The 17,276-nt window shown below is 50.0% G+C and overlaps 1 protein-coding gene across 4 annotated transcripts in view; it reads right to left on the reverse strand.

Annotated features, from left to right (window-relative positions):
• Positions 1 to 288: 288 nt before the first annotated feature.
• Chst11 (carbohydrate sulfotransferase 11) overlaps positions 289 to 17,276 on the reverse strand; it is a 203,941-nt gene continuing 186,953 nt past the window's right edge. For all 4 annotated transcript variants that reach the window (XM_076919842.1, XM_076919841.1, XM_076919843.1 and 1 more), the window contains one exon: positions 289 to 1,451. In XM_076919842.1, the coding sequence (XP_076775957.1) occupies positions 597 to 1,451 (855 nt within the window). In that variant the 3' untranslated portion in view covers positions 289 to 596. The remainder of the gene's footprint in view (positions 1,452 to 17,276) is intronic.

The following is a 17,276-nucleotide window of genomic DNA, read 5'->3' on the forward strand; positions in this document are numbered from 1 at the left end:
GGGGCTTTGGGGTTGCTAGCAACCGGTTTGGACCAGTCTCATCCCTGTTTCTTAGTGCAAGGACAATTTACTTATTTCTAGCAGGGTTTCTTGAATGGTGGCATCCACACATCCCAGCAGCTGTCACCGTGGGATTCTGAGCGAGGTCAGTGGGGAGACAGATAATCACACTCCCCTAAAAGAGTCATAGCCAGCAAAGCACAGACTGTACTCTCCTCTAGAAAGACAGGAGCAGGCTGCTGCCACACAAAAAAGCCTATACAGAGACCACGTTTAAATAACTATAAATAAGATTCCTTAGACTTTATGGAATGCACAGTTTGTGGAATTCACCAGAACACAAGGACACCTTGGAGACAGTGTTGCAGTATCCACTTCTAAAAACAGGGACAATCCACCCCGCTCCTCTGCAAAGACAGCCGTCCTTCCCCATGGAGGATTTTTAAATAATTCTTACCATGCCGCTCGCAGCATCTCCCCAAAAGACATATTAACTTACAAAATAACCCAGTCTCCATAGAATTCTTTTGACAAATAAAAATCTTAAATTAAAAAGCAGGATTCTCTCCCTCTCCCCCAACCGCCCCCGCAGCCCTCTAATCCAACTTCAGGTAGTTTGGCACTGAGTAGTTGAACATTAAAAAGTCCAGTTTGTAGACTTCGTACAGCTGTGTCTGGTGCTCGGCGCTGATGTTCTGGAAGAACTCCGTGGTCATCTCGTCGGTAGTTCGGGTGGACTTTGCATAGGTGGGGAACTTCAGGTAGCCGCTCACGCCGGCCAGCTGCAGTACGTAATTGGAGTCCTCCTCCAGCGTCTCGTACTTGCCCACGAGGTCATAGTGGATGTGGCACGGGTGGCAGAGGGAGTAGACCGTCTGCCAGTGCTCGTTGAAGGGCTCCTCCCGCTGCGTGTGGGGGTCGATGAGGTAGGCCACGAACTCCTCAAACTTGACATCGTCCCCCTTGCGCAGGGCCTCCTGCGTGGCGTTCTTCCGCTGGCGTCGGATGATCTTGGTGCCGTAGCGCTTGTGGAAGGAGGTGTTGTACTTCTGCGTGAACTTGTTGCGGTAGGCAGACACCAGCCTCTCGAAGGGCTCCCGCACGAACAGGAACTTCATGTAGCTTTTCAAGCGGTGGTTGATCTCTGGGATGCTGTACTGGTTCAGGGTCTTCAGGTTGGCCGACACGTGGGCCTCGTTGGCCGGGATCTCCATGGGATCGCTGTACTTGCCGCGGCCACTCAGGACCATCATGAGCCTCTTCCAGTTGGTGCACGCGACCTTGGGCACGTAGCAGTAGATGAGTTCGTGGTCTTCATCCACCACCAGGTGCTTCAGGTCGTTGGGGGTCAGCACCCTGCGCTTGCGGCTCATGGCGCTGTTGGCCCGGCAGGTGTCTGTCACTTGGTCCCGTCTCATCTGGTGCAGGATGGCAGTGTTAGACAGCTCCAGCTGCAGAGGGGACAGAGGAGGAAGGAGAAATCAGAGCTCATCTAGAATAGTCCTCCGCGATTACAATGGAAGGGTGATCCTAGCTAGATCCCGTCAGGTACAAAGCTTGCTTTCAAAGGGTGCGGTGAGATTTAGCCTAACAGCTTACTGTCGGAGGTGCCATAGAGGCCAGAAGGGAATACTTGGAAAGACTTCTGTGCTCTCTGAGAGCAAAAGGCCCTCCCTAAAGTAAATGTGCTGGTTAGTTTTAACTGTCAACTTGACACAACCTAGAATTGTCTGGTAAGAGTTTAAATGAGGAATTACCTAGATTAGATTGGTCTGTAGTCATGTCTATGGGGATTGTCTCCATTGTTAACTGATGTAGGAAAACCCAGCCCACAGTGTTATTAGGCAGTGTTATAGGCAGTGTTATTCCCTAGGCTGGGCTCTGAGCTACGTAAGAGTGAGAAAAGCCAGCAAGTGAGTAAGGATGCATGTATTTCCCCTCTGTTCTTGCCTGAGCATGATGATTGCATTTCTCCCCCAGTGATGGACGATAGTCTAAAACTGTAAGCCTAGTGTGATGGTTTGAATATGCTTGGCCCCGGAAGTGGCACTATTTGGAGGTGTGGCCTTGTTGGAGTAGGTGTGTCACTGTGGGCGTGGGCTTTAAGACACTTGTCCTAGCTGCCTGGAAGCCAGTCTTCTCCTGCTTGCCTTTAGAACAAGATGCAGAACTCTTAGCTCCTCCTGAACCATGCCTTCCTGGACACTGCCATGCTCCTGCCTTGATGATAATGGACTGAACCTCTGAACCTGCCCTAATTAAATGTTGTCTTTTATAAGAGTTGCTTTGGTTATGGTGTCTCTTCACAGCAATGAAACCCTAAGACACCAAGTAAATCCCTTTCTCCCCACTAAGTTGCTTTTGGTCAGGATATTTTATCAAAGCAACAGAAATGGACTAGAATGGCCGATTATGCCCAGTCAGAACCGGTTCACCCAGACAGAAACATCTACTCTGTCCTGGTCAGCTACCATTTTGGTACCCAACATGCTGAGGCTCAGAGATCCTGTGGAGTGGGGACCCCTATTAGTTAGCTTGGCACATTCCGCCATTTACCTAGCTGGCTTGTGCAACATGGCCTCCCTTTTAAGTATCAATGGAATTTCATCTTGACTTTGAGGTTCTGGAGAAACTAGGGCCTGGGGCTATGCAACAACTGCTCTGGGTGTCAGGTGGTGGAGAGTTCTGTGTTCCACCTCACCCCAAGGACAAGGTCTCTACTCAGATGCTTGTCTTTTGACATCCACAGTCCAATAACAACCTGTCTCCCCATCTTCATGCCCACATCCCACCCATTCTGAACAGAGAGCACTACGAGAAACCAGCTGTTCACCTTTGGCTATTGTGCTTGCATTCTGTGCTGGGCCCTGTTGGACTCTTGACACTTGTATCTCTACTGACACAAACTTGACTATTCTTCATGGCCGAACATACTTTTCCGCCACACTGCAAACAACATTCCATCTTTGGTGTCCATCAGAAGCCCGAGTCTACTTCATGCCTTCCATGTGGCCACAGGTCACTATTGACTGTCCCATGGCCACTGGCTCTTTAGGCCAGATTATAAGTGGCCTCAAGACCTGAGACTACAGGAGGATCATTAGAGTGTCTAAGTCACTGGACACGTGCCATCAGTGGGGCCCAGGGGTCAGGTGGTACCTATGCAGCCAGCCCTGAACCTCCAACACTGAATCGTAAATTGTATGATTCACCCCTCCCACCAAAATTCATCCCTGTGTAGAGTTGTCTAAAGACAGAAGCCCTGATTTCAGTGAGCCTTGCCTGTTTTGCATGTAAAAAGAAGGTACTTAAAACAGCAAAGTGTAAGGTCTTGGCCATCTTCGAAGTTGGATACAGTCCCCATTCAGTCTCGGGACTCAATACTGCAGACTCAATCCCCAGTGACCTCACTTGATTGATACATATTTTCTTTCTCTGCTTATTTCTAACTAGCTCAAGATGGTAAGATGGGATGTCCTGGTGTCCCTTAGGACATCATTGAGTACCAGCATCCAGATGTCACATGGTGGGAACTAGGCTATTTAGGGTGGGGCTTGTTACTCAGAAATGCTTAATGGTTTCAAAAGATATCACCAATGCAGCTGGAGAGATGGCTCAACAGTTAAGAGCACTGTCTGCTTATTCAAGTTCAATGCTCAAGACCCACGCAGTGACTCACAATTATCTGTAACTCCAGTTCGAGGGTACCCAACACCTTTTACGGGCACCGATTTCACACATGGTACACAGATGTACTTTGCAGATGAAACAACCATACAGGTTTCATACCCATAAATCAAATCAAATCAAATCAAATCACCAAAATAAAAATGCAAAAGTAATGAGATTCTTACAGAGAGCCCTAGGCCACAGAAATTCCACCTGACCCCTTTGAAGTCTGCTTTAAGAGACCTGGTGGGTTTAGGGGAGTCCTGAACAGGCCAGAGGAAGAGAGATGTCATTTGCTTGAAGGCCAAGACTGAGATGGAGAGACCTTGGAGAATAGCCCAAACGCCCACTCACAGGACAATGAAGAGTTATGGCATGCAGCTTAAAAACCCATTAATGCCACATCCTCATTTCCCAGCTACAGGATGGCATTCTTGTCTCCAACCAGGGCTCACAGGAGCTGTAGTAATAGCCATAACTTTTACAGACAACACATCCACTGCACACAGTCCATGCACACACAGTTCAGGAGCTGTCAGAGGGGCTTAGCTATCTGAGGGACAGCTCTTTGGGGACAGCAGAAGACAAAGGGGTGAAGAAGACATATTAGCGGCAAACAGCTTGTTCTCCATCACTGGAAGAGAACGTGGCTGCTTGCCGACCACGGTCCATCAGTTTTACAGAGCTGGGGTTCGTGGCCCTGTCCCTGAGTAGACCTGGAAGGTGAATCTCTTCCAGGTTTCCTATTCTCTCCCCTCTTCCTGTCTTTTGTTTTTCAAAAGGGTTTGAGGAGATCACAGCAGAGGAGTTATGTGCAATCTGAGAGCTGAGATCTTATTTGGTTGTAAGCTTCTGAGCACTGCACACAAAGGGCTGAACAAGATAGACTCTTCCTTGCTCTTGCTATCAAAGAAAAGCATTTCCATTGTTTGTGGTCAGAAAGCGAACCAGGTCTAAGGGATTCAGAAAAGTCAGTCAGGGAGAGGGGTGTTTCTTGGGTTCAGTGTCTTCAAAGAACACAGTCTTTAGTGGACTAAATGCCGACACTGGGATTCACTCCTACTTTCCCACAGAAGGTGGGGAATGTGTACGGTACCCTGTTCCTCTCAAGGAAGGAACCCACTGAGACTCTTACAGGCAGAATCTGTGAAGAGGGAATCCGCCCTGTGGAGCAGCCCTCACACCCAGCACGGTCAGCCTTTCCTGGGCTGGCTCCCATCGGCATCAGTGATAGTTTATGTTAGTGCATGTGTGGGAGTCACCCTGAGGGCTGGTTCCAGCACTCCCTGGCTTCCAGCCAGAGCTGGAGATTCCGCAGGGCAGAGGGTCTGCCAGGGTTCCTCTGCAAAAATTGTGCAAGATACCTCAGAAGGAGGCTTAACCCATAACAGTGTGTTCCCTGACAGTAATGGTGGCTGAAGTTCAAGATGAAGTCCCCAGGGTGGTATCCCCATGGCCCCATGATGGCCTCTCCTGCCGGCTCTTCACATTCTCCTCTCCGCTAACAGTCACCCCAAAACCCAGCATACTGTCTGAACTGCTTTAGTGGCATCTTTAAAGACCCTCTCTCCAACTACGGTCACATTCCTGGGGTCCTCCAGGCTGGGAGATTTGAATTTAACAGGAGTTGAAGTGGGAGAAATAATTCAATCAAATGCCAAGTGCCACTGCTGTGCTGGACCACGCTTTGAGAGCTGCAGATCCACGCTATGTGGAAATGACAGTATTCTAGCATCTTGGACCAATTCGCAGCCACCCTTAATAACAGAACACAGAAGAGTTCACCATCAGACGCTGAGGGACTCTACCCCCGCCTTGCCACCAACTCCTTTCATCTCCCTGTGATGTCCTCAAAGTATAGGCCAGAGGAGGGCAGAGCCTAGGATGTCCTGAACACAGCTCCTGGCTTTGGGCTGCATCCAGCATGCTGGATTTGATGTCTATTTTTAATTTGGACATTTTGGAAAGAAACTGTAATTAGTGTAAGGACCAAGCTCAGGGCTTGTTTTAAGAAGTCTTTAAAGTTTTATTCTATTTCATCTTAAAAGTAAGAGCCAGTCTGCCCCGTGAGGTCTGCATTCTCTTCGGATGCAACACCCACGCCCCAGTGTGCCCACCTCACTGCCTGTGGCTGGGCAGATCAAACCAGACAAAGAGGTAAATCTGGAAGCTTCCAGTGACTCCCAACGGCTCCTGTTTCGCAATTCAAAAATCTAAATTCAAGGCCATGGGAATGGCTCAGTTGGCGACACCCCTGCTTGTGAGTATGAGGGCCTGAGTTCATTCCCTGAAACTCACTTACAGAAAACTGGGCATGGTGGTGCAGGCTTGTAATGCCAGCGCCATGGAGGTGACACAGTCCTTCCCTGCATTTCTGTGTCACTGCTGTCACATGTTGTCTTGGGTTTTCAGGGATGTTTGGATTTGAGAAACCCCAGCAAACACAAGCACCATGTCTTCTAGCTGTGAGCACTTACTGCATGTGAGTTACTGCCAAGCCGCACGCTCTGAAGCAGGTATCATCAGCATCCCTAACTTATGGAGAAGGAAACTGAGACACAGGGCAAGCCGCAGCTTGCTCAAGGTCCCAGAGATAGGAACTGGGGCTGGAGCTTGAGTGCTGGGAGATAATAGCTTTGAGACACTGACTTGTGTGACTTCTGGGGTCTGAAGCCACACCAGGGAACTCCCACCTCCAGATTAAGCCACCTGGGGACCCAATCCTGGCAGTTCAGAGGCATCAAGGTAGGCTGTTAACAGCGCTGTTAGGCTGGGTCCTATATCCGTCCCAGTGGTCTAATATAACTTCTCCAGCTACTGCCAGTGGTCCCAGGGTCCTAGTATTGCCGCGGTAGGAACCACAGTTTCAGAGGGCCTAGAGTCGTATGTATATTAGGGCTGGACCAAGTTGGGACCTCAGTGTCAGCCTTGTCAAGTTTCACTAGATCTGCTAGGGTTGTCTGTGAGTTACTAGCTGGTGTCCTCCCTGGCGTCTGAGGGCTGTAAGATTCACAGGAAGGCGCCCCTCTTGAAGCCTCTGCTGCACCCATCCTAGGTGCTCAGCTTAAGGAACTCTCCCCCACCCCCACCCCGGCCCCAGCCAAGGGAAAAGAAAAGCTAGGTGGAACCAGCCAGGCTGTGAGCATCCTGCAAAAAGCACTCAGTCAGTTTATTAAGAGAAAGCTCTAAGGCTCGAGCCCTTGCCTGGCTCCTCTCTTGCCACAGCCACCGTTTTGTATGCGTGTCACATACCATTGACTCGCTCTGGCCTCTCTCCCTCCTAGCATGCTGATTCTAGGGTGCAGGTGTCTCCCACTTTTTCCCCCCTTTGCTACATTACCAATTCTTGGCCCATAGTAGACACTCAAAGGTTTGTCTGAATTAATGTGAGAATGCATGAATGCACACGAGTCATGCACACATGCATGTATGAACGTGTGCACACACTCGTGAGTGAACATAATACATGCATGCATGCATGAACAGATGCAGGTATGTATCAGTGATGTGGGGATGTAGGGATTGTGCAGGTTCTTGGTGACTGGAGAGGCTGCAAGCTCCTTCGGTGCCTACATCTGCTGCCCTAGCCCCCCCTCCCACAGAGGTTTTGAGCCAGAGTCTGAAGCTGCACAAACATATTAGCAGATGGGCTCTTCATCTTAGGAAAAATCGGCTCTGATGCAACAGCTTTGATGAGGGAGGACCCTCGAGCTTTCTATCTGTTAAGTCAGCGCAGGAAACAGGAGGAGCAGTCCTGCCATGCTGGAGGGCAAAGACGCCAGGAGACCAGGAGAGCTTGGAAGGGCTCTGCACAGGGCTCCATGAGTTGGGGCGCTTTTCCAGGAAGCCAGGTGCAGCTGGAGGGGCCTTATTTACATCTCAGAGTCTCTGGACTTCCGGAGGTTTGGGCCGGGTGCAGAGGGGTTCAGGCTTAGGAATGGGGCCATTGCCAAGCTGGCCTGGCTTCCTGTGAATGGCGGCCCAGAACAGAGACAATGATGAAGAAAGGACAGGGTTCTGACACTGAGGAGGCTGGTCCCTCAGGAATCTTCAATCAGAGGGGCAGGCAGGCTCTGTGGCTGCTGACTTACACACTCTAGGGACCTCGGAAGTCACTTCTGACAGGAGAAAGGAAGCTGGACCCCTCCTCTCAGCCTGGAGGCTGGCAGCCCCCCCCCCCCCAGGGTTGGACTGCCTATGATATTTTGGGGAGGCAGGTAGGTGTTGGGGGGGGGAATGTGGCTCGGCCCTGCAGGTTCTCCTGGCCTCTGACCTGACAACTTGGCTTTGTGGTTTCCCTCCTGCCTCTCTGCAGAGACTCCGAATGTGTTCCTAAACATCTTGTCTGAGCATCTCGAGCCCCCCAAGCCTCGGCTCCCCATTCTGTACCATGGGGACAATAGCTGTGCAGTTCTGGGGACTGCTTTGATGACTGAGGGCTCAGAAGAAACCACATGGCACCATGCCTGAGTCTTGTGAACCCCATGGAAGTAGAAATTCACTTTCTGTTTAACGCCATTGTGGAGGATTGTCTGGAAAGGGGCCGGCAGTAGAACCCCTTCAAAGCCTTGACTGAACCTGAATGGGTCATCACAGGTGAGACTCCCTGTGTCTTCTGGTGACTGCAAATCCTTGATTCCACCTTAGGAATCTGACCATACAGTCAGTGTGTGTGGTCCAGGCACCTGTTCCTAACCACTGTCCTGGGGTATTTCCATCAGATCAGCTCTGGTGGCTGTCACACCTGCAGAACTGCTGACTGGGAATCCTTCTCTGCAAGTGGGCTCTGCATGGATGCCAGACACATCTGTCATGTGCACATGAGGCCTGACTCATGGAGATCTGGTAGCTCACTGACAGAAAATGACTGACAGATGTTAATTGGAACAACATCCCTGCTGGGCAGCGGCTGAAGAAGGGGAAACTGCCTAGTTACATAGAGATAAGCTATCAGCACATTAACACACTGTAAAGTAGGCAGATGGTTTGGGGGGTGTTAGAACTGTGGGCTGACAGAGCTCCCAAAGGGTTAGTGTGTGTGTGTGTGTGTGTGTGTATGTACGTACACACACACACACACACACACACACACACACTTGTGGAGGTAGATCCTGAGTGTTAGGTATCATTTTTTAGACATTCTCCATCTAACAACAACAACAGCAATAACAGCATTTCTTACTGGCCTGAAACTCACTAGGCTTGCTGGGTAATGAGCCCAGGGACCCACCTGTCTCCGCCCCTTCGCTGGGATAACAGACACATATCATAATGCTTGAGTGTGTGTTTTTTGTTTTATCCCCCAATGGGCTCCAGGGATAGAAGCCAGGATCTCATGCTTGTGGGACAAGCACTTTATTGGTTGATCTATCTCTGATGTCCCCTGGTCTTTCTCTTAATAGAGTAGCCGGTTTCAACAACCCATCTCCATTACCATGTGCCATTCCTGGAGGGGAAGAGGCTAGAATTGGGCCAGCCCTGCAGATAATGCCCCAAAATATTCCCCCCTCTCCTGCCTGCTAGACACCTTCTACCCCTCCCACAAGTCACCCACAAACCTGGGCTCCAAGGAGCCATCCCCAGCAGCAGGCCTCACTGTCTCTAGCTGCTCTGTCTTCAACACAGTTACACCATTATGAATGGGCACACCCAGTGCCTTCCCCATCTCCAGGGCTGCTGGCACAGGTCCTAGCATCTTGTATGTCTCAAACATTTGGTGCCTAATACTTGCAGGACTCAGAGACAGGGGGTTAGCATTGTGCCAAAAATCAGACTTTTGTCACATTTCATGGAATCTGGCCACTTGTGGTCCTCAGGGCAGTGTACCAGGAAGGCCACAGGGAGGTGCCACTGGGACCAGGATCTCTGAATTCACTAGCTGAGGAATGTAAGCGCCTGCGTTGATTTTTTAGGTCACAACCGAGGACACACAGCTGTGCATAATAGCTACACAGACAACCTGGAGCCCAGAGATGAGTAAGACGCCCACAAGCTGAAGACATCAGAGGTGTAAATAGCATGGAGTTTTTAGCTACTGCATATGTGGGGTGGAGGGGGTCGCTCATAACCCAGCTGGAACATTCCTTTGTACCCATCTGATCCCAACTGTTGGATGCTCAGCCACCCATTCCTAGGATGCAGCAGTGAGCACTTTCTTATTCTCTCCAGCCAGCATTCCGCCTGCCTGGAGGTACAGGGATGAATCCCAGGCCTGAAGATGAGATGTGTCAGCCAAGGGGCTGCTACGCATGTGGTTCTAGGCCACCCTTGTGCACTGAGGAAAATACCCTCTCCTTCCCCAGCTAAGGGGAAGCCCCTCCCGTGTATGAGTTTGCAGGTGCACGTGTGTGTGCCTGTGCACACAGAGGAAACCGAGGGTAACCTCTGGTCGTTCGGGCGCTGTTTCCTCCCCTCTTTTTAAGACAGTCTCTCATTGGTCAGAAGCTGCCTGTCTGTCTTCTAAAGAATGGATACATCAGAATCTGGCATCAGACCCCATTACAGATGGTTGTGAGTCACCATGTGGGTGCTGGGAACTGAACTCAGGACCTCTGGAAGCCCAGCCAGTGCTCTTAACTGCTGAGCCATCTCTCCAGCCTCTAACTCTTTAATTTCAAATAGAGAGACTTCTTCAGACCGGTCCACATCCCCCAACCTCCAAGTAGGTCAAAAGTAGCCTTTTTTGGGGGGTGGAGGGAGAAAAAAATATTTTATTTATATGAGTATACTATAGCTGTCTTCAGACACACAGGAAGAGGGCATCAGACCCCATTACAGATGGTTGTGAGTCACCATGTGGGTGCTGGGAACTGAGCTCAGGACCTCTGGAAGCCCAGCCAGTGCTCTTAACCGCTGAGCCATCTCTTCAGCCCAACATGCCCAGCCTCTCATGTGGGTTCTAGGGACTGAACTCAGGTCCTCAGACACGTTGCTGACTGCGCCATCTCCCAAGCTCTCAGGGGACATTTCTGTGAAACCCGTGGAGTCAGGATGGCTGCAAGTTCCGAAACTCGGCAGGAGCAGGTGGCCTACTTTCTTAATCGTAGCAGGGAATGAGGGCTAGTCTCTCCTGGGTTGGTCTGATTTGGGAATTCATTAAAATGAGCAAAGAACTGGAAATGGTGGGCTCTCCTTTAAAGGGCGGTGCCTCTGCTTGGGCTAACAGGAGAGATGAAATCAATCTATTTCAGGATATAACATTTAACCCTAACCTAATCTCAGAGTGGCCTATGGTCCTCATCCTTTGGCTTCTCTGCCTCACTTGGTGGTGGGGGGGGTGGGTCATTAGGACAGAAGGATATTGGTGGGGGGTAGGGGGCAGCTCAGGGTAGAAGATGAGAGAAGCTTAAGCACTTCTGTTCACACCAGACTCTACACGGGTCAGCTGTCTCGTGGGGTGTCTACCCTGGGTCCTGTTTCCTACATAGGAAGTGCCTGTCAGTATGGTGGACAGCTGACTAGCCAGTCACTGAGGAATCCTAGCTCCAGATGAAGCGCTTTCAGGAAGAGAAAGATCCTTTTAGCAGTGGCAGGCTGACGGAAGGCAAGAGGATGAGGAGCGTGCTGAGAGGCTCGGAGAGAGGCCAGGCAGACTCCCTCCTTGGACCTCTGGGAGCTCATTTGTAAAATAGACCATGCCTCAACGATGGCTGTTGAGTGAGGCCCCAGCAGGGAGCTCTGCACGCCCACATGTGTGTGTTTCCGAGCGCTGTGCCACGCGGCAGGGAGGATGTGAGGTGCGCAGAGGTAGCTCAAGTGCTTGGGTGACATCAGCCCATCCTGAACACTGATGGAGAAGTGCATAGAGCTGGTTCAGCTTAGGAACAAATCCATTGATTTCCCCCCAAATAGGGGTGTTCGATAAAGCCACAGGCTGTGTGTGTGTTTCCAGAGTCTCGGGAATAGATGGACACATGAAGCTGGACCAGTCTGGGGCGGGGAGGCCCTGGGGAAAGGAAGCTTTCAGACGTAATTACACTGGTCGTAAAAGGAGGGGTGCTGGGAACTCTTGTTCTTTGTTTTTCACTCTGAGTGCCATTTTCTGTGTCAAAGCAATGAGCAGAGAGGCTCTGATAAAGCAACTGGGTCCAGGGCCTGGGGATCTGTCCTATGGGGAAGGCTGACTGTCACAAATGAAAGCATCTGTTTCAATCTAACTGTTGCTCTAGTTCTGGAGAATAAAGGCACCTGGTGATAGCAGGGACAGCCCTGCAGCCTTCCCAGGGGAGCAGGCATGTCTGGCTGCTCCCCTGAGGCTTAGCTCTGACTTCCCCTGCCCAGTAAGCCTTCTAGGCCAGACTTCTATGCAGACTTAACCAATAGTTCTCTATAATAATATATATATATTATTATATATATTATTATATATATATAATAATAGCTCTCTCTCTCTCTCTCTCTCTCTCTCTCTCTCTCTCTCTCTCTCTCTCTGTGTGTGTGTGTGTGTGTGTGCAGTCTCAGTAGCACCAAGCTCACTAAATGTGCTATGCTGGCTAGCCAGTGACCCCCAGGGATCTGTTTTGTCTCTGCCTGGTGTTGGGACTAAAGTGTAGATCACTATGCCACGCCTGACTTTTTTACCTGGGTTCTAAATATACAAACTCAGGACCTCATGCTTTCATAGCAAGCACTTTACCATCTCCCCAGATCTGTTCTCTTATGAAAAAAAATTAAAACAACAAAACCCTATAGTCTGTCAAGAAAAGGCAGGAATATTGCCACTCTGCCCACTGGGCTGCCCGGAGGAAGGCACTGGGAAGACAGCCAGTGCAGAGTCTGGAGAGAAACAGAAGGGCGAGGCTATTCTAGGTCACATGACCATGTCTATGACTCCAAGGTGGCTGGGAAAAGGGGAAATGGCTACATACTCACCTGTGGAGATCTGTGCCCAGGAATCCAACCAATCAAGAACCAGCCATTTCCCATCTTGAGATGCTATTGGCAGTTTACAGACCAGTAAACTGAAGGTCAGAGTCTTAACATGACTGTTAAAGTCCTGGCCTCACAGCATAAAAAAGACAAAGTCCAAATTTACTCCCACTATCCTGTGCTGGGCTACTTACTAGTCTTCAGCTTGAAACAGGCTACAAGACTTTGACTTCTAACTGATACATTCATGAGAAAAGGCTGGCTGAGTGAAACTCCAGGGTACAAGGAAGGCCCTGGAACAAAAGTTAGCCTTGTGGAATTCTTCCTCTGAATTGAAACATTCCCTCTAGGAGCAAGGCCAGCAAAAGAAACTTGGAGAATTTAGGAAGTAAAGAAAACTCACAAGTCTCAGGAAGTCCCTAAAACAGAGAAGACTTACAAGGCCCCTTGTTATATAAGATATAACAATTTTTGGGAAGAAGAGACTCTCTGGTGAAACTGCCTGCAAGTTGTGTATAGAGCTCTAGGAATTTAGCTTTGTGAGTTGTCATCCATGCTGTAGTGGGCTTTTTGGTGATATGGCTGCCTCTAAGTTATCCACATTCCTGTACATAACCTCTCATCCACTTACATAACTAACTCCAATTAGCACATCTGTTCACTTAGTTTGGGCAGAATTGTTTCTTTGGTCTGTCATTAATGTGCTAACTGGGGTCCACATCTGTGCAGGAAAAGTTATACAGCACAATTTAACTAAACCTCTCAGGAGACACCAAATTCAAGTCCTTTCCTGAAATCAGTGCACAGACCTGTTCAGAGGGATGTATACTGAAGTCAAAGGAATGTCCAGGTTTATTCCTCTAAGCTGTTTGCAGCCCCACTTGCATGGCTTTGCCTTCTAGTCTTCCAAAGACATAGTCTTTCCTATCAAGACACACAATGTGGAACTTGAGGCAGCATAGGGGTGTGTCCCTCCAGCTGCCACAGGCCAGAGCTTCAGGATGATGTGTACACAGTTCCTTGCACAGCTATGAGTCTGCAGGGCTAGGCCCTGTCTTTCACAAATACCTGAGTGGGGTTAGGACTGAACTCCCTCTTGGTCCTCACAGGCTCTCCAGATGTATTCAGTGAGGGGCCCATGTAGTTCTCAAGAACTTGGCTATAGTCCAGTAATCCTGGGACACTCTCCAAACTCAGCCAGAACCCAGAAGGGCAAGGCATTGTTTCTGGACTTTGGACTCTTCTAACCAGAAACATCTGGAAATCCATGTGTGATGGCTACCCTTGCTTGTCAACTTGACTATATCTGGAGTTAATTAAAACCCAAGGGGATGGGGACCTGTGATGGAGTTTTTTCTTAATTAATTCACTGAGGTGGAAAGACACGCCTTTAATAGAGATCTTCCTAGATGGGAAGATTCATCTTTAATCTGGGCCATGCCTTCTGCTGTCAGCCATATAAAGGACATGGAAGAAGGAAGCTTGCACTCTTTGCCTGCTTGCCCTCATTCTTGCTGGCAAGTCCATCCCTTCACTGGCATTACAGCCTACTTCTTTGGGATTCCGATGTATACTGAAGACCAGCTGAGACATCCAGCCTTGTGGACTAGACAACTACTGGACTCTTGGACCCTCTAATGGTAAACTGCCATTGTTGGACAACTTGGATCACAGCCTGTAAGCCACTTTGATAAATCCTTCTATGTATACAAAGATTCATTCTCTAAGTTCTGCTCTTCTAGAGAACCCTGACTAATACACCACAAGACTAAACTGGATGCCTCAGGGTGAGTCTGCAGTTCAGAGAGGCCAGGCCTTGGCTTGTGAGTCATGGGCCTGTTTTCCAGTATCCTCTCCCAACAGTGTCTTCTGTCCCTCCCTCTCCCACTTCATCTCCTGACTGAACATCCTACACTGGTGCCATCGTCATGACCACCAAACCTCCTACTCCTTCTCTATGGAATGTTCTTTCTCCTTACCTTGTAGGGTACAAGGACGGCCATATTTGGGGAACACTAAGAAAGCAGGATTCACAAGTCAGGGGTCAAAAGTACACTCCTACCTTCCTCTTAGTTACTCAGTCTAGAACTTTCCACAAGAACTCCAAACTCTAACTGATTATAGTCAAGGCATCTCTGGCACATCTCTGTCCCATCATAGGAATAACGCTGCTGTCCACAAGGATGGCTCTGCCAGAACCAGGTTGTGGCCTCTGTGACCCTCTCCTCATCTTGACAACCCCAGCACAGACACATCACCTCTAGACCTGACTGCTGCTGAGAGACCAGATTGTCACTCTGAACACAGTGTGGATGTCAACACTCCTTCCTTCAAGTCGACTATGGGAAGTTTAGTTGCCTGGACCTGGTGACAGCTCTGGCATGTCTGGACTCTGCTGACCCCTTACATCTCTGTCTCAGGACCTCATGGCTGACCGCATATGGGTGTTTTCTCACATCTAAGGGACTCACATGGGGTGGAGTCCTGTGCCTCAGAGTGCCCCTCCTGAATGTCACTCTCTTGCTGCTTCCTGTTTCCTGACTTCATTTACCCTCACACTTCCTCTGATAATGATGTCTCTGATGGCCCAGACCTGATGCTAACCACCTCTGCCAGGGATCTGGGCTGTCTTCCTTTCTGTCATTGTTAGCATCAACAGCACAGCGATCGGCCCCAACAAGAGGTGGTGTTTGTGGAGTGCTATGTGCATGGTATGTGCTGGTACCTCTAGTGGGGCTTCTGGCCCCCACTCCTGCTTAAGCACAATGTGAAGATTAAATGGATGGCAAACTCGAGTTCAAAGCCCAGGGCCTCTAAGTGGAGAGTCTCAGGAGAGGTCCTGGCTCCAGTCCGCATTACATGAAGCCAACCATGCTTTGTCTGGCCACTGTGCCTCATAGTCAATTAGGAGGCCTGGAAGGAAGAAGCCCAGAAAAACCTGGAGGTATGGAGGACCAACTGATGCTGTTAGTTGCCTGGACAGAGCCAGGGCCCTGCAACTGGATAAACCACAAACCCAGCTGAGCTCAGCTTTTGTTACAGACACCAAGGGATGCTGGGATTAAAACTTCAGGGGCTCAGGAAGCAACAGGTGTGTTACTGTACAGCACTGGGCATGGCAGACATTCCTGTCTGTCTCCCCACCCTGGACTCTGGATGGAGAAGGGGCAGGTGATGGGGAGCAACTCTGAGATAGGAAAGCAAGCCCATCTCTAGTGTGACAAAAGATAAATCTTCACACACACACATACACACTTAGAGAGAGAGAGAGGCGGAGTCAGAGATAGAGGGACACATAGACAGACAGAAGAGGTAAAGAGGGAAAAGAGAAACAGTCCTGGCACATCTGGACCACATCAGCAGAGCCCATGCCCCCTGGGAGGTCTGATCACAACAGAGACTGCCATAATCCACTATCCCTCCCACCCCTGGCATGAAGTACCATTAGCAGATACCTTCCGGTGACCCTGATACAGTCTGAGCCACATCCCCAGTCCTTTTGGCCCAGCAAGAGACGAAGAGGAAGATGATGAAACTGACCACCATCACTGCTGATTCCAAGAAACTTACAGGGAGGGAGCATGTCTCAGAAGTGTTTCCCCAAGCTGAGGACAGAGCCAGGCACTCAAAAGATGTCCAGTAAATAAGTGTGCCCTACAGAGGCCACAGGTGTGTGATGGGATCACCACACAGGTGGACAGTCTACAGAAGAGAAAGAAAAAACACCAGACATAGGTCCCACCAAGTCCCCTTGGCCCTGGGACTTACACAGCTCATCTTGGGTGTATAAGCAAGTATCTGAGACCAGAGGGGTCAAGGCCATGAGACACCAAGTGAAAAGCGAGGGTGCCTGTCTCCATAGCTAGCTAGCCCTGGACTGTGACAGCAGACAACATAGCACAGGGCTCACAGAGAAAGATCAATCAGAGGAGCCGTGAGGACGGCTGGCCCTCTGCCGTGGTGGTCCCTTGTCGGGGTACACCCCACTCAGGCACTTAGCATTTTCATTCACTTAGGTCTGCCCTGCATCCCCATCCTCAGCTCTGCTGGGTTGTGAGTTCACAGTTATACTGGTTTTGTGTGACAGCTTGACACACACTAGAGTCATCAGAGAGGAAGGAGCCTCAGTTGAGGAAATGCCTTCAGGAGATCGAGCTGTAAGGGATTTTCTCAACTTGTCATCAATGGAGGAGGGCCCAGCCATGGTGGGTGGTGCCATCCCTGGGCTGGTGGTCCTGGGTTCTATAGGAAAGCAGGCTGAGCAAGCCATGAGGAGCAAGCCAGTAAGCAGCACCCCTCCATGGCGTCTGCATCAGCTCCTGAGAGAAGCGGAAGCGGTCATGGAAGGGTAAGAATGTGCAGGAAGGACAACCAGAGCCGCCATGTAACAGGGCCAAGAGAACAGGACCCAGAGGCTGCTCAACTGGGTCAAGAGCAGCCAAGATGGATCCCAGAAATGGAGTTATCGGTGGGAGGTAGCTTCTAACAGCATGGAGGGTAGGCAGCTGCCCAAACTATTGTGCTGCTTAAAGCATATTAAAATATAAAGGCTCTCTCTCTCTCTCTCTCTCTCTCTCTCTCTCTCTCTCTCTCTCCTTCCCTCCCTCCCTCTCTCTTCCTCCCCCCACCCCCCCCCCCCGTGTGTGTGTGTGTGTGTGTGTGTGTGTGTGTGTGTGTGTGTCTTTCTGTCTGTCTTCTGGGAATATAAATAGTATAGGCGGAAAGGAACCCAGTGCCGG

The sequence above is a fragment of the Arvicanthis niloticus genome, chromosome 22 (genome assembly GCF_011762505.2).
Source record: "Arvicanthis niloticus isolate mArvNil1 chromosome 22, mArvNil1.pat.X, whole genome shotgun sequence".
Taxonomy (NCBI): domain Eukaryota; kingdom Metazoa; phylum Chordata; class Mammalia; order Rodentia; family Muridae; genus Arvicanthis; species Arvicanthis niloticus.